The sequence below is a fragment of the Rhipicephalus microplus genome, unplaced genomic scaffold (assembly GCF_043290135.1).
Source record: "Rhipicephalus microplus isolate Deutch F79 unplaced genomic scaffold, USDA_Rmic scaffold_16, whole genome shotgun sequence".
NCBI classification, from domain to species: Eukaryota; Metazoa; Arthropoda; class Arachnida; order Ixodida; family Ixodidae; genus Rhipicephalus; species Rhipicephalus microplus.
The window spans coordinates 5,706,843-5,730,508 of record NW_027464589.1 but is presented as its reverse complement, the minus strand read 5'-3'; the positions used below and the strand labels follow the sequence as shown (position 1 = coordinate 5,730,508).

General features: G+C 45.5%; 1 protein-coding gene across 10 annotated transcripts in view; it reads right to left on the bottom strand.

The window, feature by feature from the left end:
• LOC119166653 (uncharacterized) overlaps positions 1-23,666 on the bottom strand; it is a 288,262-nt gene that overhangs the window by 97,999 nt on the left and 166,597 nt on the right. For all 10 annotated transcript variants that reach the window (XM_075883322.1, XM_075883325.1, XM_075883329.1 and 7 more), the window contains 2 exons: positions 6,003-6,163; positions 4,378-4,522 (listed from right to left, as the gene is read on the bottom strand). In XM_075883322.1, coding sequence (XP_075739437.1) covers positions 4,378-4,522; positions 6,003-6,163 — 306 coding nt within the window. The remainder of the gene's footprint in view (positions 1-4,377; positions 4,523-6,002; positions 6,164-23,666) is intronic.

The window sequence follows — 23,666 nt, the reverse complement described above, 5'->3', positions numbered from 1 at the left end:
TTCAGGTGCAACTGGACAACTTCAGCTCATTCGTGAGGGAGGAAGTTGCGAAGAATAATGTCAGCGCGAGCCACATCGTTAACATGGATGAAGTGCCGCTGACATTCGACATCCCACTAGGGAGAAGCATCGCCGAAAAAGGCCAGAAAACTGTCACGGTGAGGACAACAGGCCACGAGAAGTCCCACTTCACCGTTGTGCTCGCCTGCTGCGCGTACGGCACAAAGCTGCCTCCCATGCTAACATTTAAGCGGAAAACCTTGCCGAAGGATAATATCCCTCCTACAGTGGTGATTCAGGCGAACACAAAAAGTTGGATGGACGAGGGAATGATGAGTGTGTGGCTTGACCGCTGTTTTTCCCGTCGACCAGACGGATTCTTCCACCTGAAGCCAGGAATGCTGGTAATGGACAGTATGCGGGCACATATCACCGATGTTGTCAAGAAAATGATCAGTTCAAAGAACTGTATGCCAGTGATTATTCCCGGCGGCATGACGAAGATGCTTCAGCCGCTTGACATTTCTGTCAACCGCAGCTTCAAGGCAGTTCTGCGACGTTCGTGGGAAACGTGGATGTGGGAGGGAGAACACAGCTTCACAAAAACGGGGCGCATGAGACGCGCAGAGTTCGGCGAAGTGGCGAAATGGGTGAGCGACGCTTGGGAGTCAATTTCTTCGAAGACCATTGTGGCGGGCTTTCGCAAGGCCGGTTTGATCCCCTGCGCGGCCGATGGCGACGTTGAAGAGTCCGATTCGAGCGAGTCGGAGGACGACAGTGATGTGCCAGCAGTACTGCAACCAGAAGTAGCTGCATTGTTCGTGAGCGACTCGGAGGAAGACGACTTCGATGGCTTTGAATAAACGTCGCCAAGCTATCGGAATAATAAAGGTACTTCTGAAAGTATTGTTTTTATGTGTGTTTAAAAGCGCTCGCACGCGTGACTGCCGATAGCTAGAAACGTGCAAAAGCGTTGGCCGTCGCAAGCATGCATTTTTGCAATGCATTGTCACGACGAGATACTTAAATGTCGGTGGTCGGATGAGCAAGTGCGTCTTCTACACCGCTGCAACTTATATACGTTTTCTTTTCAGAAAAACTGCTATTTTGAGGGGAGTGCGACTTATATAAGGGTGCGACTTATAAACCGGAAAATACGGTATACCAAATTTGGTGTTACGTGACGTCAATGGATGAGGAAAGTATATGACTTGTGCAAACATGATAATCCTGACAAGCTGACAACATACCACGCTCATAGCATGCCCGCGGCCGTTTCACTAGCTCCACATACAGTCGAGCCCACATATAACGGCCCCACTTAAAACGAAATTTCGCTTAAAATGAACAATATCCGCGTGACCGTGAAAATATACATCGGTTCAATGGCTCAAAATCGCACTTACAACGAACGTCTCCGAGCGCCGCTGATTGGTTACAGCGAACGGAGTCGGCGGTCTGCCGACTTCCCGGGAAACCAATTTCGACCACCGATCAGGCATCGGCGAGGTGTCCATGCATTCTAATTGTTAAACGCCGACCCTGCCTCCGCGACCTTCTAGTTGCCGCTCTCCCCAACCCATGGAATAAGGAAAGTTGTTTCTTACCTCTATGCCCCGACTGCTTTATGCTACGCAACCCTCTGTTCTTTGTCCCCCCGCTACTCTGAACACCCCGCATTGCCAGACGAGGCCCGTGTACCGATTTTTCGAAAGACCGGTCGGCCGTCTACCCCTTTTTTGATCGCTGGTACTGTTGTTGGTGTCGCCGGCCTGGAGTGACCAGGCCAGTTGCCAATATCGTCGGCCACCGACTATATCCAATAGTCTGCGTCTAGTGCACGCGCGTATGCTACCCTACCGACTTTGATAATTTGTGATTCGTTTCGTGTTTAGGACTTGTTCTCGCTCACTTCACACTCAACTCAGCATGCCTTCCGCACTGTGTGGAAGCGCAAAAATGGCTGCTAATTTGCGCAGAACGAATCGTGAAATATCGAAGTTCGTGAGGCCACATAAACCTGTCAGCGCAACGAAACGATTTTTTGACCACGGCCGCCAATTCTTAAAACACAGCCTCGGGCACCGATTCAGGCGGCCATGCACTCTTTCTAAGTTTTTCTCCGTGTGAGTTTCGTGGACCTTTCAAGCAAGCTACCCAACCTGCCTCCTTCCCGTGTGTTTTGGTTTTCAAGGTCGCCCTCCTGTCGCATCCTCCCCTCTCTTCACTCTATCGCAACTCCTTGCCCTTCTCTCCCAAATCTGCGGAGCGCTTGCTCATAGCTGTTGACCACCTGGCAGCCAACTTGCAACTTCGGGTGTCCCGGCATTCAGCTGTGGAGATGGTGAATATTTTGTGGGCGGCGGTGATGACTACATGCTCGCGAAACTGTTTTCGTGAAGCATGAATTTGTTGACGTCGGGCCCGATGCCGAGCCTGAAGCTTCCGAACTGCGGCGGCGATTTGTCGCCGCGCGTCGTCGACTCCGACTTGGGAGAACGGGTGGGACATCTGTTGCGATGGTTTAATTAGGGCCGATGATGATGCCGACACGGCGGAACCGGGCACGGATTGGGGCATTGTGAATGAAGTACAAGGCGAGAGTGATTTGGAGGAATCGGATTGCGAAAACGACAAAACTTTGGAGCCAGTGCTTCATGCAGCTTATGCCACGGGCCTCGGCGAACGAGCACCCTGCCGTTTTAAATGAACTCGAGACCACCCTTATCGCTTCTTTTCTTTGAAACATGGGCATCACGGACTTTTTGGGACAAAAAAAGTATGTGTTTTGACTCGTAACATTTTATAAAAGCTGTGTTTCATTCATTACGAACTTCGGGATATAGCGAACGGATGCCACGTCACGCTCAGGTTCGTTATAAGCGGGCTCGACTGTATACTAAATTTGGTATCATGCGACTTGAATAGATGACAAAGGCAAACAAGACATCCAAACATGATAATCACGACGCGTAAGTCATGTACGACATCATTTACCCCCACCACCTAACATTGGGCTGATTTTAAAGTGACATATCTACCTTTATCATTCGTGCGTTGTATATCATCAATTTCCATTGTCGATATCATCGATTTACACGCCGATCGCAACTTGAAGTCGTCCATGTCTCGCGCCTCAAGCCATTTCATGCGCGTTAACAAACTGAAACAGTGTTTTTTTGTATTATTATTGTATCGTTATTTATTCATTGTACTTTCTTGCATTATTGTTGTACTTTCATCTTTAGTTAAAGCATCGGGACGATGCCTTTTTCAGAGGGGGGGCAATGCCACGTTCCATTTCCAAAGTTTTGTTATCGTCCCAAAACACTACACAATTCTCAGCGCAAACTGCACCTGCAGTTTTCGAGAAGCTTCCAGACTGTAGTAGATCATTTCGATAAGATCACGCCTACTCTGCGAACTGTACAGATTATTCTGGAACCTACGCCACTGCCAGCGATAACGCTAGAACATTCGACGGCAAGAGTATAAATGCCGACGCGCTTTGCCGCTTGTGAGTAGTCGATCGACGGCCGACGCTCCGTTCACTGCTATCTGTGCAAGACTGCTACTGTAATCGGACTTTCCGTTTGCCGGGCACAGGTTCGCCCAAATAAACTGTTGAATCCCAACACAAAGTATCCTGTCTTCGGCCACGTCACGACCCCGTGACAATAGGATCTGCCAATTTTTTTAATGCAGATTTCTTCGTACCTGCCCATCATTCATGTCTAACACATTATGTCATAACCCATGAAATATGACAGGCCAATCTACTGAACTTGAGCTCCATTAAAGTCCCTGTGAGAGATCGAAAATTAGTTAGAAAGGATGTGTCATATTCTGATTTTTTCTGTCTTGACTCTTTCTTTGTTGGGCAGGCATCTACAATATTAAGAATAACTGAGCCGATTTATTGGAAGTTAGCTGTGCTCAGAAAGCTGCGAGATCCAAAAAAAAAAAAAAAATGGGGGACGCTTAAGCTTCGCCTTTGAGAGTTGAACGCTATAGCGAAATCCTGCCCCTAGCATTTCACCACCTTTCAACCGCTAAGTGCATACTTATTAATATGATTCAGTGCGACTTTTCAGAGCCTAATTAATGTCAATATTCTGTGCTGCATTACTGATTTGGCAACCTTCTAAAGGAATGTGAGCATGTATTAACATGGGCTGCAATGCATCACATAGGCCTGAATGTCTCACCAGACATCCAATGGTTGAGAAAGCCTGAAATGAAAGCTCTAGTTCCACAATGTACTGCAATACAATGTAGCCCAGCATGCCAGGCAAATGTTTAGCTGCAGATTCGTGGAAGATTATGCACAGATCCTGGTTGATATTTAGTCTGAGCTTGCATGAAAAAATGCCTCACCGTGCATCGCCTTTTTGACAAGGCTCTGGTACTCAGCAGGAAAGCAGGCATTGGCGGGCTCTTCGTGCGAGAAGCTCTTGGAGCGCCGCAGTGAGCTCTTGCCGACCACCTCTTTTGTCGAAGATGGCAGTGAGGAGAGTGGGACCTGCATGCGACATCATCATGACAAAAAGACTCCTAGTGCGATTCGTAACAAGTCTGCTCCTCTTGTGAAACCTCATATCAGCAAATGTGTTCTTGAAGGCTGCACGACAATATGAGTGAACTGAGCAAACCACAAACTATAAATTGAGATCCTTTTGTGCAATGCACCGCCATAAGTCAAAACGCCGACAAGTGACTTGACTAATCAAAGACAGTGAAGAACAACTAGGATGGGGCACTGCCATCTGAAAAGGCCAATGTGACACTGGGCCAATCTGACGCATGGTGCGATAGACTGGTCAGACAAGAAAAATCTTCCCAATATGGCAGTAACCACTTGTGCATGCAATGGTGCAATCAAACGCATTGAATTATGTCGGATCGAAACCAAAACTGTCAGTTATCTGATGGCATTTATACACTCAAACCTCATAACAAAGCTGCATCTTACACAAAAATCACTTCGCTGTAAATGAAAGTTCTATATAAAGGTGTAACACTGTATCTATTGCAAGACCGTCCTTAATTTACTTCGTTATAACCAATATTTTATTAAATCCAGATTCGCAATATCAAATTTTGAGTGCATTTAAGTATGGCTGGTGGAGGCAAGAGCATGCATCAAATGGAACTGACGACACATTAACTTTATTGAGAACACCGCTTCAGCTGTCTACATAATGTTGCCATCACATTATAGCACACTGTTTCTTCGCTCAATATTTGTGCAACCTTCAGCGTGATTCTTTAAAATTATTAATTGTGACACATGAACCTTGTAATAATATATCACTAGGAACACAAGCCGGCGGTTTTATCATAGTTTCCAATAGACCATGCTTAGCTGCTTCTCCCATACAACAGCCGTGTCTTTCACCTCGTACAGATCCACCCCAAAAGGCTGCCCCTTGCAGCGTATTACCGTACAATGTCACATTACTTGCAAAGTCTCTCCACAAATGCTACCGCACACCAGTGTGTTTAGGAAGTGTTGGCAGGAACCTCTCATTCAAGTGCTGTGCATTCTGGGGATCCAAGAAGAGGCTACAGTTTGGTGCATGCGTGAAGCGACAATTTTTCATGTGACGGCACAAGCGAAGACTACTCTTGCAAGAGATGCATACATGCATAAAATTTTCGAGGTCACAGATGCTTTATTCACAGCTAGTGTAGAAAATTACTGCAGCAACGACTCAAGTCCTGAGGAAAACTAGTTTTTAACCTAGGTGGTGAGGGTTTGGAGGCATATTCGTAGCCAAAAGAATGTACACAGAAGACAAGGACGATAATCCTTGTTTTCCAGATAAAAATTCTGCCCATGACATTGTCCTTATTTTCTTCTTCTTGTTTGTGCCTCTTCAATGGCAAATAAGCCTCAAAGACTTTGGGCGATACGGCAAGCTTGTGCCTGATTTTATAACCCTAAAAATTGTATTTTGTTACTTTCCAGTGTGCTCATGCTGTGTCATAAACACACTGACCTGGAAGTGCACTGCCCTTGGCGCAGCAGGTTGCGGCTGGGAGGGCGCCTCAGTGCCATTGGTGCCGTTCATGAGCACCGTCTGGTGGTGGTGGTGGTGGTGGTGGTGGCTACCATTGTCCGTAGGTGAAAGAGCCATGTCTTCACTCGACTGAGGCAGGTCTGCAGAGAGAGGCCACACCACATGCTTAAATGAGGTTCAGAGACGTGGAAGCCTTTCATTTTAAAAGTTCATTACATGGTGGAGGAGACTCAATTTTTCTTGTACTTTCCATGCTTAATTTTACTTGGTGTCGTAGAATTTGCCACTTTGTTCTGGCCTTGCCAGGACAGCAGGCCTGTAACTTTCAACAAGTATTTATTTTAAGTTCTGCAATGAAATAATCTCCATGACCTTGATGTGAAACACAGTGCAACTACTGAGACAATGACAATAAGAAGGACAAGCAGCCCCTTGTTCTTATTGTCTTTGTCTCTGTCGTTGCACATTCGTTCACCTCGCATCACCAAAACAACAAAATTTTCACATAAATAATTAAGCCTTTTTCAGCATGACACAGATGAGGGGACCAAGAAACAGGAGCAATAACGCAAAACAGATATGCACACAAAGCTCGTCAGTGTCGTTTGTTGCTCAATCTGTTGTTTTTGTCTGTTCTGCACAGGAAAAAAAAAAACGCTTGCCTCATCGAAACCCACCTGACTCGCACCCCGATCTTGCATTTAAGTAAAGGTCCAAGTTCTGATAACATTTTAGCACCAAGATGCCTCCCTCTAATCCTTTTCAACTAATGTTAGAATATTCTGAAGCAGCTTAAGGTAGGTGAGTGATATTCTACAACTAGAAGCTTCAGTGCATGAGGGCCAAGAAATGAGCAGCCAAAACAAGAACACACTTTCCTTGTCACTTCTTTGTCCACTCTGTCCCATTTAAGCACGCCTACAGCTAATCACATCACCGATTAACTACAGTGCCACACATATACACTTAACAACCATGTGAGAGTGCATGGCCTATCTATAGCTTCGTATTTCTTTACCACAGGGTCACGAAAACACTTCATTAACACTCTAGTTAATACTCCTTATAATTTGGATGATGCCAAGTGCCCTTAACGATGTGCTGGCATAGGTTTATAACACTAACGCCTGCTATCGCCGCTAACACTACCTAACACCTAGTGCAGAAATGCGCAAACACCTGAAGATAACACCCCGCTATGCCGAAGCCATAACTTAATTATAACCAAAAATTCTTGGGACCCGTATATAGTACGGGACCAAAATTTCATACCCTAAAATCTAGAAAAGAACGCCAGGCTATACGTGGGCTTTTATAGTATGTCCAGTAGTGGCGACGTGTCATAGATGTCAGCAGATGAAGCATATAGAGTGCACATGCATCTTGTGATTATTGAAACGGTGGCGAAATGCATTTTTGGAGTGACCGATATACTGTAACTTGCAAATGGAGTAGTCAAGCAGATGAAGCACATTATCTGTATCATAAGAAAAAATTCGACAGATACCACGTACCTGGGAATCGACGTTATGCGAAACATGCGGAGGAAAGGTGACTGTGTTCAATTTTTTTTATTGCTCGACACGTCATGAAATGTCACTAAATATATGTACAAATGTTTCACACACAGACTTATGGATGAAGAGGTGAAGATGTTTATCACACAGACGAACGGATGTACAGATGGATGAATACGCTCAAAGTCGCGGAAGTTCGGTAAGAAATGCTTCGCACTTAAAATTAAAGAAGAAGCGGACTCGGTGCACAAGATGCTAGCAGCCCTGCGGTGTCACATCTACCAGTAAATATTGGAAATACACTAGTTTCTCTTATCCATGTGTTTGTAATCCCCGTAACAGTATAATCTCATGTGCCTCAAAAAAAGAAAAAGAAAGGAAAAAAGGGGAAAAAACCAGAAGGGCACACACATACAATTCCTTGCATGTGATGTAATACCATGCTTATATGTAGTTAAAGGGATAGAAGTGCAGTGATGTAATGGCATTGCATGGCAGTATAAGAACAACCTTAGCGATATGTGAGCGTACAATTGAAGCTACTGTGAAATGATTGAAGATAAATTTGAAAAAAAAAAAAAAAAGAAAGGGGGGGAACTTAAAAGGCGTGATTCAGGCGGTACAATGTGGAACCAGTGCATCATCGCTCTTAATCTAGTGAAAGACTGGCCAGTTTTCCTTTGTTTTGGTCAATTTTAGCGGAAACAGAGTGGGATTTATGAATGAGATATGGTTCGCATAGTTCACGATCATGGCTGGTGTGAAATCCTGATTCTAGTATCATAACTTTGAGGTTATTAAATGAGTGGCCGGGCATGTTCATGTTTTGATAATGAAAGGTTTGGTTGGGTTTTGCATGCGACTCACAATATATATATATATATATCTTTATAAAGTCTTCCTGGATTCGGGTCGAGTTATAAGTCACCAGAAGAAGCAAACGAGCAAACGAAAAACGATGCTTTATTGCCAACGTTACAGCCGGGAACCGGCCGTAACCTTGGCAATAAAGCATTGTTTTTCGTTTGCTCGTTCGCTTCTTCTGGTGACACACACACACACACACACATGTATGTATATATATATATATATATATATATATATATATATATAGTGAAGTACCGTGGGTTCAGCGGACGCTTTATTCAAGCAACACAAGATGGCGTCGATGATGAAGAGGGACGGAACGAATACTGATGATGGTTATTGACAAATGAGGAAGATGACGTCCAATGAATTCTTACACTGATTTCCCCCGTCGACGAAACCGGCCAGCCTGGCCGCCAATTACGCTAAGGAACGCATACGATAGGGCTTGAGACGCGAAACGTACACAATCTCTGTCCCGCGGCAGCGTCGGTCAGTGGGGGCATGAACAGGTGTGACACGGTAGTTCACCGGTGAGGTCTGTTCGACAACTTTGTAGGGGCCAAAATAGCGTGACTCAAGCTTCTCGCATAAGCCAGGCATTCGCGCAAGAGTCCACAGAAGTACATCGTTGCCAGGACGGTAGAGAACGACGTGGTGAGTGGCATCGTAACGATGTTTGCGATCTTCTTGGCTAGCTTCGGTGTTTACACGGGCAACACAACGGCATTGAGCAACACAGGACAGAAACTGGTCGAAAACAAATGGTGAAGAGTTGACGGGGCCAGAAAAGAATGAAACGCCGAGTGGTGATGTCGGTTGGCGTCCATATACTAGGAAAAACGGAGAATAGCCTGTGGTTTGTTGAACTGACCTAATATATGCATACGTGACAAAGAGAAGTATGGCATCCCAATTGCGATGGTCCGGTCGGATATACATGAACAGCATGTCACACAGCGTGCGATGAAATCTTTCCTTTAAGCCATTGGTTTGTGAGTGATAGCCAGATGTTGTTTTATGAACTGTTTTTGATGCTTAAAGAACTTCACTGAGCGTGCTTGAAAGAAATGCCTTAGCCCGGTCGCTCAAGAGAACACGAGAGGCTCTGTGACGTAGGTAAATAGCATTCAAGAAGAAAGTTGCTACTTCCGAAGCAGTTTTTGAAGTGATCGAGGCCGTCTCAGCGTACCGGGTAAAGTGATCAACGGCGGTGACGATCCACCTCTTGCAGTCTGATGTGTTTGGGAGGGGCCCGAAGAGGTCAATTCCGACAACAGAGAACGGCTCTGATGGACAAGGAAGTGGTTGTAGGGTCTCAACTGGAGCAGTAGTGGGCCGCTTGCGGTGTTGGCAAAGTGCGCACGAGGCAATATATTTAGCTACCGTCGTGGAAAGACCTGGCCAGAAGAATCGACTATAGATGCGCTCGTATGTTTTGTAGTAACCCAAGTGTCCTGACTTGGTCGTCGTGGGAAGCGCGCAGAACTTCAGTGCGTAGTGCGCGTGGTACGACGGGAACCCATCGGTGGCCTTCCGGGTGGAAAATGTATCGATATAGCACATCGTCCTCCAATTTGAATACTCGGAGTTGTTTCCAAAGCCTGGCATTTGGGGAAGATGAAGCACCGGTAAGCCGACCGATGATGTCAGTGCAATAAGAATCAGCTCGCTGGTGAGTGGTAAGTACTGACGGACGGGTGAATGAAGATAGGGAAGAAATGGATGATATCGACGAGGCGTCCTCCGTATAGCCAATTGGACAAGGGGGTGTGACGTGCGCCGAAGAGTGCGGCAAAGGGCATCGTGACAAGGCGTTGGCATCTTGGTGTTGTCTTCCAGTCTTGTAAATGACGTCAAAGTCATACGATTGTAATCGTAGAATCCAGCGGCCAAGTCGTCCCGACAAGTTTTTGATTGTGGACAACCAGCAAAGAGCATGGTGGTCTGTCACAACAGTAAAATGACGACCATGTAGATATGGACGAAATTTTTGGATGGAGCAGACAACAGCCAAGCACTCTTGTTCGGTTATTGAGTACCTCTTCTCTGCTGAGGTCAGAGTGCGGCTTGCATATGTGACAACTTTCTCGCGAAAGGCATGGTCGCGCTGGAGGAGTACGGCGTCGATTCCTTGTCCACTAGCGTCAGTGTGTAATATCGTAGGTGCCTAGTCATCGAAATAACAAAGCACCAGAGGGGATATCAGTGCCTGCTTGAGCTCTTGAAATGAGGCTTCGCATTGATCATTCCATTCGAAGGAACCGGTACTAGCAAGGAGCTTGTGGAGAGGAGCGGCAATAGTTGCAAAGTTGCGAATGAAGCGGCAAAAGTACGATGCGAGTCCAAGGAAACTGTGTAGTTCTTTGGAACGAAAGGGCCGCGTAAGGTTGAGGACTGCGGAAATTTCGTCCGGATCGGGCTGGATGCCATCTTCACTAACGAGATGTCCCAGAACTTTTATAGCTGTGTTGCTGAAATGGCACTTCTTTGTGTTTAGTTGAAGTTGAGCATTGGAGAGACATGTGAGCACTTGATCTAGGCGTTGCAGATGATCAGCAAAAGTGGAAGAAAACACAATATCATCGAGGTAGCATAGACAAGTTTTCCACTTGAGGCCACGAAGAACACTGTCGATCGACCTTTCAAATGTGGCGGGAGCATTACATAGGCCGAATGGCATTACGTTAAACTCGTAAAAACCGTCCGGCGTAGAAAAGGTGGTCTTTTCTTTGTCTGCTTCATTCATTAGTATTTACCAATACCCGGACCGAAGGTCAAGGGTGGAGAAGTATTGGGCGCCTTGCAATGAATCAAGTGCATCATCTATACGGAGCATCGGATATACATCCTTTCGGGTAACCTTGTTGAGCGCGCGGTAATCAATACAAAATCGTACCGATCCATCCTTCTTTTGTACCAAGACAACAGGTGATGACCAAGAACTGGTAGAGGGTCGTATGATGTTTCGTTTTAGCATATCAGTCACGTTCTTCTCGATGATTTTGCGCTCGGCCAAGGAGACTCGGTAGGGACGACGGCGTACAATAGTCTGACCTTCACTGTCGATGCGATGATGCGCAACAGTGGTCTGTCCTAGTGCCGAAGCATTGGCGTCGAAAGAGGCGTGGTGTTTCGTTAGCAAATTTAGCAACGCCTCACGTTGAGAAGCAGAAAGGTCAGGATTTATCCCGGGAGCAAAGGAGGAGGAAGTAACAGACTGGGCCTGCTGTGGCTGAGCTGTCAAGGCGTCAAGAGAGACCAAAGATACCGGTTGGGTATCCACATAACATGACACTGCAGAACCTTGGGGTAGGAGGACAGGCTCTGGGGTAGGGTTCCGGCCAAGGATTATCGCAGCACTGTCTTTGAACCGCACCAGGCTGGAGGGGACTACAACGGCCCGAGCTAGACAGCTGCTGGAAGGGGTGATAAGGACGTCACCACTGGCAATATTCGGAGAAGTGATGGTGATGAGTTGCTCCTGACCCGAGAGCAGTATGGTATCGGAAGCTGTGAAAAAATGCAATGGTTTTTCGTCAACACAGTCGCTGCAGTGATCGGTCTCGATCATCTCGACTACACGTTGAAGGCAAGAAATTAATGCAGATGCTGATGAGAGAAAGTCCCAACCTGAAATTAGTTCATGTGAGCATGAAATTCAGACAGCGAAGGTGATGTGATGACAAATACAATCAATGAAGACACGCGCTGTACATTGGGCAGATGGTCTAATTATTGCTCCATTGGCCCCAATCAAAGATGATCCAAGGTAGGGTGTCTTAACTTTCCGCAATCGAGAACACAAGTCGGCACGCATAACTGAAACAGTTGCCCCCGTGTCCACCAAAGCTAACACCCATACACCTTGCACAGTTACCAATAGCATGCTTGCCAGCCGTTCAGGAGGACTTGGGTCATTTCGCCGCGATGCAGTTTTCCCTGCAAAAACTGCACTGTTTAGTTTTTCGATCGCTGGGCAGCCAGTTGAGAGACAGGCCGAAGTGGTGAAACAGAGCGTCGGCGTGGCGAAGGGGAGCGTGGTCGGAAGGCATGTGTATTGTTGGTCGTGTTGGAAATGCGCACAGGAGACGGAGATCGGCAGTTGGAATTATGACTCGAATGATGGATCGGAGCTCCATACTGTTTGCCAAGGGGTTCTCAGAGAAGTCGGGTCGCAGGTGGATTGACTGCAAGGTATCAAGACGCTGGCATACAGAGATGACATCGGAAACCGTCGAAGGGTTGTGCGCGACGAGGGCGTTGAAAGCGGTAGGTCCGATACCCTTCAGAAGGTGCCGGACATGATCACCTTCTGGCATGGTGTCGTCGACACGGCGGCAAAGTGCAAGCACATCCTCAATATAGGAAGCGTAGGACTCACCGTAATGTTGAACGCGTTCTGCCAGCTTCTTGCGAGCAACTTCTGAACGGACGGTCGGTGAGCCGAAAATGCGTCGGAGCTGGTCTTTGAAGGAAGACCAATTGCGGAAGTCGCTCTCATGATTTAGGAACCACATCTTGGCAACCTAAGAGACGTAAAACTAAACGCGTGATAATTTCGATGCCTCGATACAGTTGTTGTAGACACCTACGCGGTCATAGTTGTCGAGCCAGTCTTCGACATCTTCGCCAGGCAGACCGGAGAAGATTGGAGGCTCCCGAGGGGGGTTGTTGACCGGGCTAGGGCTGGCGGCGGGTGGTTGCGCCGGCGGGTGGTTCGGTTGGGCTTGCTCTTGCGCCATGGTGCTCTGCTGGCGTAAGCGACGTCCTGAACGGAGCTCCAGGAGCTGGCTTTAGATAGAGCGAGGTCGAAGAGATCGGGAAGCACCTTCCACCACTTGAAATACCACCACGAGTTCAGCTGATGCTTTATTCAAGCAACAACAAGATGGCGCCGATGATGAAGAGGGACGAAACAATACTGATGATGGTTATTGACAGATGAGGAAGTGAAGATGACGTCCAATGAATTCTTAATATATATATATATATATATATATATATATATATATATATATATATATATATATATATGTGTGTGTGTGTGTGTGTGTGTGAGTGTGTGTGCATGCATGTTTGTGTGTGGATTTTCAACTACACTAGCAGCGTATTCTTAGAAAAAAAAGTGGCGGAAGAAACTGTGCATTTCTGCCTTAAATATTTCATTACGTAAATATTAGATTGCTAGCGTAAGTAAATTTGACTCAAACAATGCTTTTATGCCATTTATAAGCTAAAAGCATGAGAAAAATACAGACAAGCCAAGGCGGTGGTGATAGTGGTTGGAAGAAGGCGCCTAACCAATTCAATGTGAAACAAATTTCTGTGACCCAGTTAGAAGCACGGCGCAGCGCCTGCAAGCCAAGGTCAACTTAGAAATCGCGTAATAGCAGAGAAACACCGAAAGGGAAAAAGCAGATGCAAAAAAAAAAAAAAAAAAACATTTTATTACTGCATGGTTCTACTGGCCTGGCCCGTGGCCTTGTAAGCTCCCAGCGCGAAGACAGAATCACGCCTCTTTCTGACGATATTTGTTTTCTCACCCCAGAGAGCAGCAAGTGCATTCATTCGAAAGAAGCTGGGGTCCTGGGGGGGGGGAGGGGGTATTTCGACTTTGGGGACAGAATGCATACGCCAGGCATCCTGTCTCTCTCAGAAAAAGGAGATCTGAATGGAGGAAAGGAATGCCGGCCTTCGGCTTTTTTTTCCCCTACATTTTTTTTAGGTCGCAGCGTTAGGAAGGAGACAACGCTCGGAACGCCGACAAGTTGCTGAAGCGCTACCGTGCAAAGTCGTAAGACACACATGCATTGAGCAGCATTTCCTTTTGCATGTTCTTAGAGGCAGCCGCGTCCCGCCGCCAAGGATTTCATGCGTACTCATAAGTAGCGATGTTTCCTGATGCATTGCATGCTTTGTCTTTTGAAAAAATTCACTTTGATCTGCGCAACTGATGTGTCAATGCGGTAGTCTCTTCTACCTGGTGGATAAGCGTGGTTCAGGTGAACGGCTGCTGTATCAGTCCTCGTTGATCGTTTATGAGTAAATTTATGTTTTTTGTGTTTTTGTTTCTTTATATTTCAAGAGCATGACAAATATTGCTATTTTTCCATTAGGGAGCATTGCAACAAGTACTGCAAAAACTGTGGATAGCGTAGTGCACTGGTCTCACCATGTTGAAAGGAAGTCGGGTAAGATGCATGCTTGGTTACTAAAGCCCAACACCATTTTTCTTCACGTTACATTAGGTCACAAATGATCTGTTAACGACAACTGAAAAATACCTGCCTGGCCCGCCTTAAAGGTAAGATGTGTTGTCCTTAATTTATTTGTTGTACTGTTTGTTTTCCGGGGACGAAAACATTACGAGGAAATTGTGTGCTTTGGGGCTTTAAGCACATTTCAGAATATCAACGCACTGACATAATTATTGTAAGTGCACAGTTTCTTCTGGTTTGTGCATATACCCACAAAATTGTTTTGCCGAACTTTGCGTAAAACGCATGCGACTGTGCAACTAGTCATGTAAATAGTTTGCCTTTCTCTAAGTATTGATTATTCTGTTTGTTCTTTTCTGCTTTTTTTTCCCAGCAACAGAACGATACAAGTCTCACATCTCAGAATACGTATTCACAGTCAAGAGCATGAAAAATGACCGAAAGAGAGAACTGATCTAGCAGGAATACCACTCCATCGACTGTATAGTTGGGTTGAACAAGGCCTTGTGCAAATCGTTCCATGCAAACAATGTTGCATGAAAATATAGCGCACTTATACAACTGTAAAATAAACATATAAAGTGAGGAAGCTTACGTTCATCTTTCTTTTGTTGCGTGTAATATACTTACACGCTAACAAGTGCATACTTTAGAGGGGTTTAATTTCGTCTTACATGTGCACTGAGCCAATGTCGTATCACAAAATACAAAAAAGAAAAGAAAAGCAGAGCAAAGAAAGTTGGCAGCCGATCTACAGCCGTCGGTTATCGACAGGCCATGGTCAAGCCGCGTGTGGTACGCACTCGGGCTCGTCGGCCAACGCTGTCGGGCCTACGTTGTGTTCCGACGTCGGCCGGCGTGAGGCCAATGTCAATCCCCAAGTCCGGCCCTACATTGATTGCCAAGGTCGGCCAAACCACTTCGCAGTCAATCACAGACCTCTTGCCGACCTCTTGCCAAGGACAAATTGTTGCTTGGGCATTTATGTATAAGTTATCATAGCTCAGCATGACTTTATTTCCCCCGTGTTTGAATTTTTTCGCACTGTTCCTTAATTTTAGTCTTACGTCATGAACTCGGCTTGAGAAATCTTTGCTGATAGCAAAGCTTAAGCCTTTTAGTTCAAAACATTTATATTCAATACTGCCATTGTCACAAGTGATGATAACAGTGTTGCTCACATGGATGCGTCTGCTAAGAAGCACATTGAAGCTATTGCAATCACAGAGTCTGGTGTCCTTAATCATCAGCTCAATTTAGATGCCAAGAAAATATCTGGCCCTGATAATACTCCCAACACATGAATGTAAACATTCGACAGAAGTCTGGTTGGTATGAGAACTGGGACATGATTTAAACTCCAACGAAATGTTTTTGAAGAAACCTAACGATGCAGAACCAACTTGGCTCCTTCCTCAGAGGTAACTGCAGGACTACATAGCAGCGGTGTCGTGAAAGCACTCGCGGGGCGGATGACTTCTCTGTTTCTCTCATTTTGCTGTGGAGCGCAGTCCATGCATATACACTGAGGGAAGGGCTTCGAGAGAGCGGCTATGTTTCGGGCTGTCCGCTGTGTATGCCACAACTTGAGTAGTAACCTTCTCCTCGAGTTCGTCTCGCTTTCAAGGAGGCTTCAAAATTATCTGCTTCAAAAATTATCTGGTGGTACAACGTCTCAGCATCCTCGGCGACTGCGCTGCGCTTGTAGAGCTTCTGCAAGTCATCGGCATGTTGTTTGAGTCATTCCGGCAAGTTTTTGTCTCGCCAATATAAGAAGGGCACTCGGCGCACGGAATTTTGTAAATGACCCCGGGGGTCCTGTCCATTGTTGGTCAGTCTAATGGGTGGGGGAGGAGGAGGCCCAGCATACACGAAGACATGTGCGCGATGTGAACTCCCTTTTTAAAAATCCGCACCAACATCTGGCTGGTTCCCTGATCGTATGGGACTGTCAGACGTCTTGAAGGGCTGCCAAGTAATGTTGATTGGGGTTTTCGTATCAAAACGAGAAAGAGAGAGAGAAGGGGTCATTATCTGCACCGCGAGTGCTTTGAAGACGCTGCTGCTACGTAGTCCTGCAGTTTCCTCTGAGGAAGCAACCAAGTCGGTTCCAAAACGTCGGGTTTGTTCAAAAACTTTTGGTTGGAGTTTAAATCATCTCTCGCTACTCCAACACATTTCTGAGGAGATGTGTTGTAAGGATTGCGGAGTATTTATGTTTAATCTGTGCCAAATCGTTACCCACTGGTAGGCTTCCAAACGAATTAAAGACCGCAAGAATCACAGCTATACACAAATAAGAAAACAGGTATCACGCAGCTTAATTCAGGCCTATCTCTATAACATGCCCAGCTTCTAAATTAATGCAACACATTATTTTCAAACACGTAACATCCTTTCTTGACGCCAAATCTCTCCTAACACACTTCCAAGATGGCTTTTGCCACGGATTACCTACGGTTACTCTGCTTAACTTTTGGAACTTGGTCACCACCTGTCCCTGGGCATTGATTCGAGAAAACAAATTGATCTTACACCATTTTAGATATCTCAGACTTTTGACCAAGTGACTCATCAGAAACTAATATAGTATAAACTTAAGTAAATACAAGGTGACTGCCCCAGAACTGGTTAGATATATGATAGGTTGGGTGATTATTTACAGTTTGTTTTAATTGATGGCGAGTCTTCTGATACAGCTGTAGTGATATCCGGTGTTCCACAAGATTGTGTTTCGGCTCTGGTTCTTTTTTAATATTAATCAATGACCTACCTACCTGCTAGCATAAATGTCAACATTCTATTATTCGTGGATGACTGCATTATCTATAACGTGATTACCACGATGACAATCACCCAGCCCTTGACCATGCTTTACAAACAGTAATATAATGGTTCTTCAAATGACAAACAAGATTATATGCGAAAAAATCAACCCTATGCTCATTGTCTCGAGAAACAAGAAATCGTTATTTCTGTGTGAAATTAATGACACGGTATTAAGTGCCATCAATGAACATAAATACCTGGGGTTAACTATATCTGAGAACCTTAGATAAAATAATCACATAAACCACATAACAGCGACTGCCCTCAAATGATTTTTTTTATCCGATGCTGGCTTTGATTAGCCCCTATAGATACCAAAAACTCATGGCTTATCTTTGATTAGCCCCTATAGATACCAAAAACTCATGGCTTATAACACATTTATCAGACCAATAATAGAGTACGCAAACATCGTATTGTTTCTTCTAAACAAGATATCTCTAAACTTGAAGGCGTAAAAAGAAACGCAACCAAATTCATTTTTAACAAATATGGGCCACATGATTCACCTACAGCATTGATGAAAAGTGCTGGCACATATTCCCTTCAGCGCCAAGCCAAAATAGCTGGACTTATAATCATGTACACTCAAACCTCGTTATAATGTAACGGGATATAACACAATAATGCATATAATGAAATAAATGAAATTCCCCTTGAAAGCTCCGTTGAGAACCATGCATTTTAATCCTCGTTGTAATGAAGCAAAATTGACTGGTAAATGAGAATAACAAACTAAATTAGTCTATTAAATAGTCTATAAAAAACGACCATAGTGTATTAAGTATATCGTTTTCAGGGAAGTTTGACGCTCATTCAATGCGGCTTTTTCAATACTCCCGCGCCGACCTCACAGCCACGCTACGCGCAGCCGAGACAGCCGTCCTTTTCACACTACCAACGGGCAAGTTTGAGGAAGCGCTCAGCGGGTCACATGACCGAGAAGCGGCGCCGCGGTACAAAGAAAATGACGACTGCGTCTCCGCTGCTACCCTCTGCACTGAGAAAAGAGGACTCTTCCAAGACAGCTTTTTTTTTTCTCTCTCTCTTTCTCCACGCGCGGCCTTGAAAGAAGAAGGGTCTCTACGCGTTGCGACGGAAAAGAGAAAAGCGTGGCACAGGCGCATCACACACCGGCATTTAAGAAAGAGCAAACAATCTGCCACAGTCTGTTTTCTTTCCCTTCTTTTCCTTCGCGTGCAGCGTTGAGAGGTTCCGCCGCGGGATCCAGCATGGTGCTGAGAGCATTTTCGGAACACGATATGTTCGAATTAACTGTCGCAAGTGCTTGCGCGTTCGAATTACAAAACATTTTCGCCCATAGAAATACATAGGAAGCCTTGAAGGGACTTCAGCGTGAGTTCAAACGGGAAGTTCGAATTAAGCATGTTCGGATTAATGAGATTCGACTGTGTTTATTTTCCGTCACATGCGTTGTCGCGTAGCAGTACATCGGGCCACGAGGAGCTGAGTTGAATAAACTTTATTTGCCCAACGGTTGTTGCTGTGCCCGGGGCTAGACTGCCAGGGACACATCATTCGAGGAACATCTTTTGAGGTCCTCGGTGACGGCCCTGGCCCGCTGGACAGCCCACACCTGGTCTTCGAGGGCCTCGCTGAGAAGGGCGGCTTGCCATTGCGAGGAGGTTTCTTTCTTTGCATGCTTATAGGTGTGCACCCATCTCAGCATACATTGCCACAAACTGTTATAATCGATATAACGAAATAATTGTGGCTCCCCTTCAACTTCGTTAGAACAAGGTTTGAGTTATTTATTCATATTAAAGTGAATATGGATGTCGTTCACTTCATAACAAGTTTGAAAACACGACCAACTATACATAACCATTTTCAGATGCTCACAGAATACATCTTAAAAAAATGTATTCCGTGTGCATCTGAGAATGGTCATGTATGATTGGTCAGGTTTTTAAACTTGTTATGAGATGAGCGACATAAATAGTCACTTTATGAATTTTCGAAACAGTTGGTATGATGATACGACTGTTCGAAAAATTCATTTTTGCCATTGGCCACATGAGAAGGGAATAACCTCCCCTTACACATCACTAACACAGTTTTTAAATAGACTTGAAGCGAACCTTGAGTTTTGTTAGACTGTTGTTTTCTTGTTTGTTTTTTGTTCTTACTTCTTCACATGTGAGACTACACACCTGTCCGCCTTTCTGTGCCGAGTGCCTTCTTTTTACTTTTATAACTCTATGCCTGTACTTGAAGTCCCACATACTTGATGCCTCGTACTTCAGGTATATTTTGTAAAATTATTACACCAAGGACTCATAAGTTGTTTCTTTTGTTTTTGTTTGCTCTTTTTTTCCTCACAACGACTTACTGAGAGCCTGCTCGTCGGCGCGCGCCTGAAGAGACTTTCCAATACTTCGGACAGGCACGGGCTTTGCCGACCAGACAACCACAGTCAAACGTGCTGCGAGTCCATTCTTTCAATGACTTCCCCTGAACTAGGGCTTTTAGAATACCGTGCACGAACACTCAAACCTCTCAGACAACAGTCGACATTTTATGCTCGTCCTCAAAAGGTAGAACCGTCCTGGTCCGCATGTCAGCATTCTAAAAATGTTTCCAAAACATCATTTGCAGAATTATTCTTAAAATGTTTTCATGCAGACGTGTTTAGGACAGCAACCCGCTCGGCTGTTTATATATGGAAATTACAGGATTTGTGCAATGCACTCCATTTCACTGCATATTTGTCATAAAACTACATCTAGCGATATCACAAAAGCATGATTGCCGATGCACACGTTTTGCCTTATTCCGAATCAATACATATGACTTTAGTACACAATGATTAGTTATTACAATTATTTAAAACGCACTAGTTAGAAAACAATAACGTTCGCCAAGTTAAAATTTGTCGGCATATATTTAAATTTCTCGGATTTCTGACCACTGGAAACACTGGGACTCGCGTGGTTCTGACAAAAAAAAAGGACCTCTAGTGGCTATAGCAGTCTCCTCACTGTGTGCTTTAATAATGGCATGCAGAGGGGCTGCATGTGGGAAGGCACATCCAAGCATGAACGTGCATTCCATCTAGTTTCTTGAAAGCGTTGCAGTTGACGTTTTGTATATTCGTAATGGCAGAAAGCAATGAACGACTATTTCGTCGTGAACAAAAATGCCATGTCGATGCGTGTGTTCAGCTTGTGAGCAGAGACAATGACCTCGCAGAGCCTGCGTGTAGCGCTCGAAATATGACTGAGTTCACATAAATGTAATGTCCTTTGCACGATACCAATTCTACTGCTCAAGAGACACGACACATCGTATAAACTTCTCGAAACGACAAGAAAGATTGAGGACATCTAGGTATCATAATTGACAAAGAATAAACGTTTTTCAAAGGAAGTTTCTTTAGAACATGTTGAAAAAAATGTTCTATACAAAAAGTCTTTTTCAAAACGTTGCTAAATGTTATGTTCTAGAACTTTTGGTAGAATTTGCGTAATAAGTCTTGATTGTCTATGAAATATACGCAGGGTGTTTTCCACGTTTCTTTTTTTAAAATCAAAATAATATTCGCTTTACACATTTATGTAGTAGAGTAGAACCTCGCTGATGCGTTTTTCATGGGACCATAAAAAAAAACGTGGGAGCCGGGAAACGCAGGAGCCGAGAAACGCGAAAAATTGCGAAATAAGAGTAGTGGTGAACTGCACATAGTTTTATTTTAATTATTTCGCTTAAAAAAATCATGCAGCGTCTCCTGGCGCACCTTCTGATGCCCGACAAGCACAAGCACCTGTAGTGCCATGTGGCTCTCCCCATCGTCACTGGTGCGCACATATCTTCGCAATAAATCCAGTGCCGCTATGGCCGATGAGGACGTTAGCTCCGGTATCCGCTCCACCTCCTCCTCAACTTCCTCGTCCCTGGCGCACAGATCGGCGCACTCAGCCACGATGTCATCGACGGATAACATCGTGGAGGTGACAACGGCGTCGTCAACAGAAGCGTAGTCACTGTAAGCGATTCCACTGGCACCAACAGTCTCCATGGCAGTGTTCAGTTCGTCGCAGTCTGCGAACGCACTGTCTCCAACAGCTTCTATTGTGTCATCTGCGCGCACACCGAAAGACTTGTTGAAGCAGTGTTCGAATGTAGCAGGAGTGACGGCGCTCCAAGCCGATGCTAAATAATGCATGGCATCTAAGATGGTGACGCCTGCCGGCTGCTGCCCACGCTGGCCAGGGACCGCTTTACAATGCACTTGCGGTAGAAGTGCTTTACATTTTTTATTATTCCAGCGTCCAAGGACTGAAGGTGGCTCGTGGTGTTGGCAAAAAGAAAAACTACCTTTACGTTCCGCAGCGACGCAGTGTCCTTGGGATGTGCGGAGCAGTTGTCGGGAAAAAGTACGACTTTTCTGTTCTGGCTGCCCATCTTAGAGTCCATGTATCTCAAGAACTCCTCAAAAAGTGAACACGTCCTCTACGCCTTGGTATTATTGTTGTAGTGGCAGGGCAGGTGACAGATATTTTTAAGGCAGCGTGGGTTTCGAAACTTTCTTATCACCCACTGTTTCATCATTTCCGAACCATCGGAGTTGCAGCACAGCAGCACCGTTAGTCGTTTCTTGCTGCATTTTCCACCGCAGCAAGCCTCACTTTTAGGCTCAGCGCCTCAGAGGGCTGCACCTTGAAAAAAAGGCCTGCTTCATCGGCATTGAATATGTCTTTCGGCTCGTAGTCCTTTATGATAGACACCACGGTCTCTTTCCAGGCCTCAACAGTCTCTGTGTCCACGCTTGCAGCCTCTCCGTTTACAGTGCGGTAGTATAATTCAGGTCTGTTTTTGAAACGGTCGATCCAACCGTTAGATGCCCAAAAACCGTCCATACCGAGCTTGTCGGCGATCTCGAGTGCCTTCTCTTGCAGGATGGCACCGTCGAAGTTAACTCCTGCGGCCCTGGCTTGTTTGAACCATTCGAAAACGGCCTTGTCAAGCTGAACGTGCTCCGAACTCCGGGGCTTGCTTGCACTTGACGTCGAAGGTTCAGGCATTTTCTTCAATTTCGATCCGTTTTGAAATGATGGAGTTCAAGGTGGAAGGCGTCAGTCCTAACTCCTTCGCTATGCACACCTTCTTTTGTGTCGGGTTCTCTTTCACAACGCGAAGAATGTTCAACTTCTCTTGCAGCGAAAGTGATTTCCGCTTTCTTGATGTCTTCCTGTTTGAAGACGATTTGGAGCGTTGGAAGTGTAAACGCACTATGCTGCACGCTCGTATAACCTGCGCAACGACCGACACGAAATAAAGGCAATGCGAGAAGACCGCAGCAAGCACGGGTAGCACGAGCACACATGGGCGATGGTGATGGCGATCGAGCTATACCCTTTGAATCAGGCCGCCTGCGCGACCCAGTGGCGATAAGTTTAAGCCAGCGGGACATCTCAAAAAAACAAAAATAGGTCTCGGAGACCTTACTTTTACAGATGCCAAAACCAATTTTAGAGCCCCAACGCGTCATAGACACAATTTTTCTTAGAGTGCAAATACGGATCTCAAAGGTCATGCTTTTGCTGGCATGAACAAAATAGGTATTGCCCCCGGCACTTTGGGCGGCCAATCCCATCGTCAAGCCGCCAAGCCAATCTACATGCAAGAAAGACAACATGGCCGCTCGGACCGGCGCGTACATATGATGTGGGAACGGTCGCACAGTTGCGACGCAGCAGCGGGGAGCTGTGCCGGGACCGGCCGAAAAAGACGTAACAGCCGGGAAAACGCAGCACACGGGAAAGCAACAGCTGGGTTGTGCTGTATATCGTTTTACATATGTTTTACATGTTTACTGTAATAAGTGAGCTCTCTAGTCAGCATTTAAAAATTAAGATGTGCAAAATACGATGTGCGCCTGCGCGGCTAGAACAATATTACTTGTCTGGACCTGTTTACCCGCCTCTCGAAGAGCGGGTTTGAGTAGATTTCGCTCATGTTTTAAAAGTGTGCTTGCACTTTGTAATCGTGTTTTGTGTGCTGCAAGTGCTGCTGATTACGAAGATGCGCTATATTCAAGTGAAGACGTGTGGCTTCGCATCGTGGAGCACTCGCCAGGTATGTACCACATTGCTGCTGCCGGCGCTTTGTTATCACTAGTTTTACCACATTTTTCCTACCATGTGCACAATAAGTGAGCTTTTGTTTACGTGGGGACCCAGCTTTTC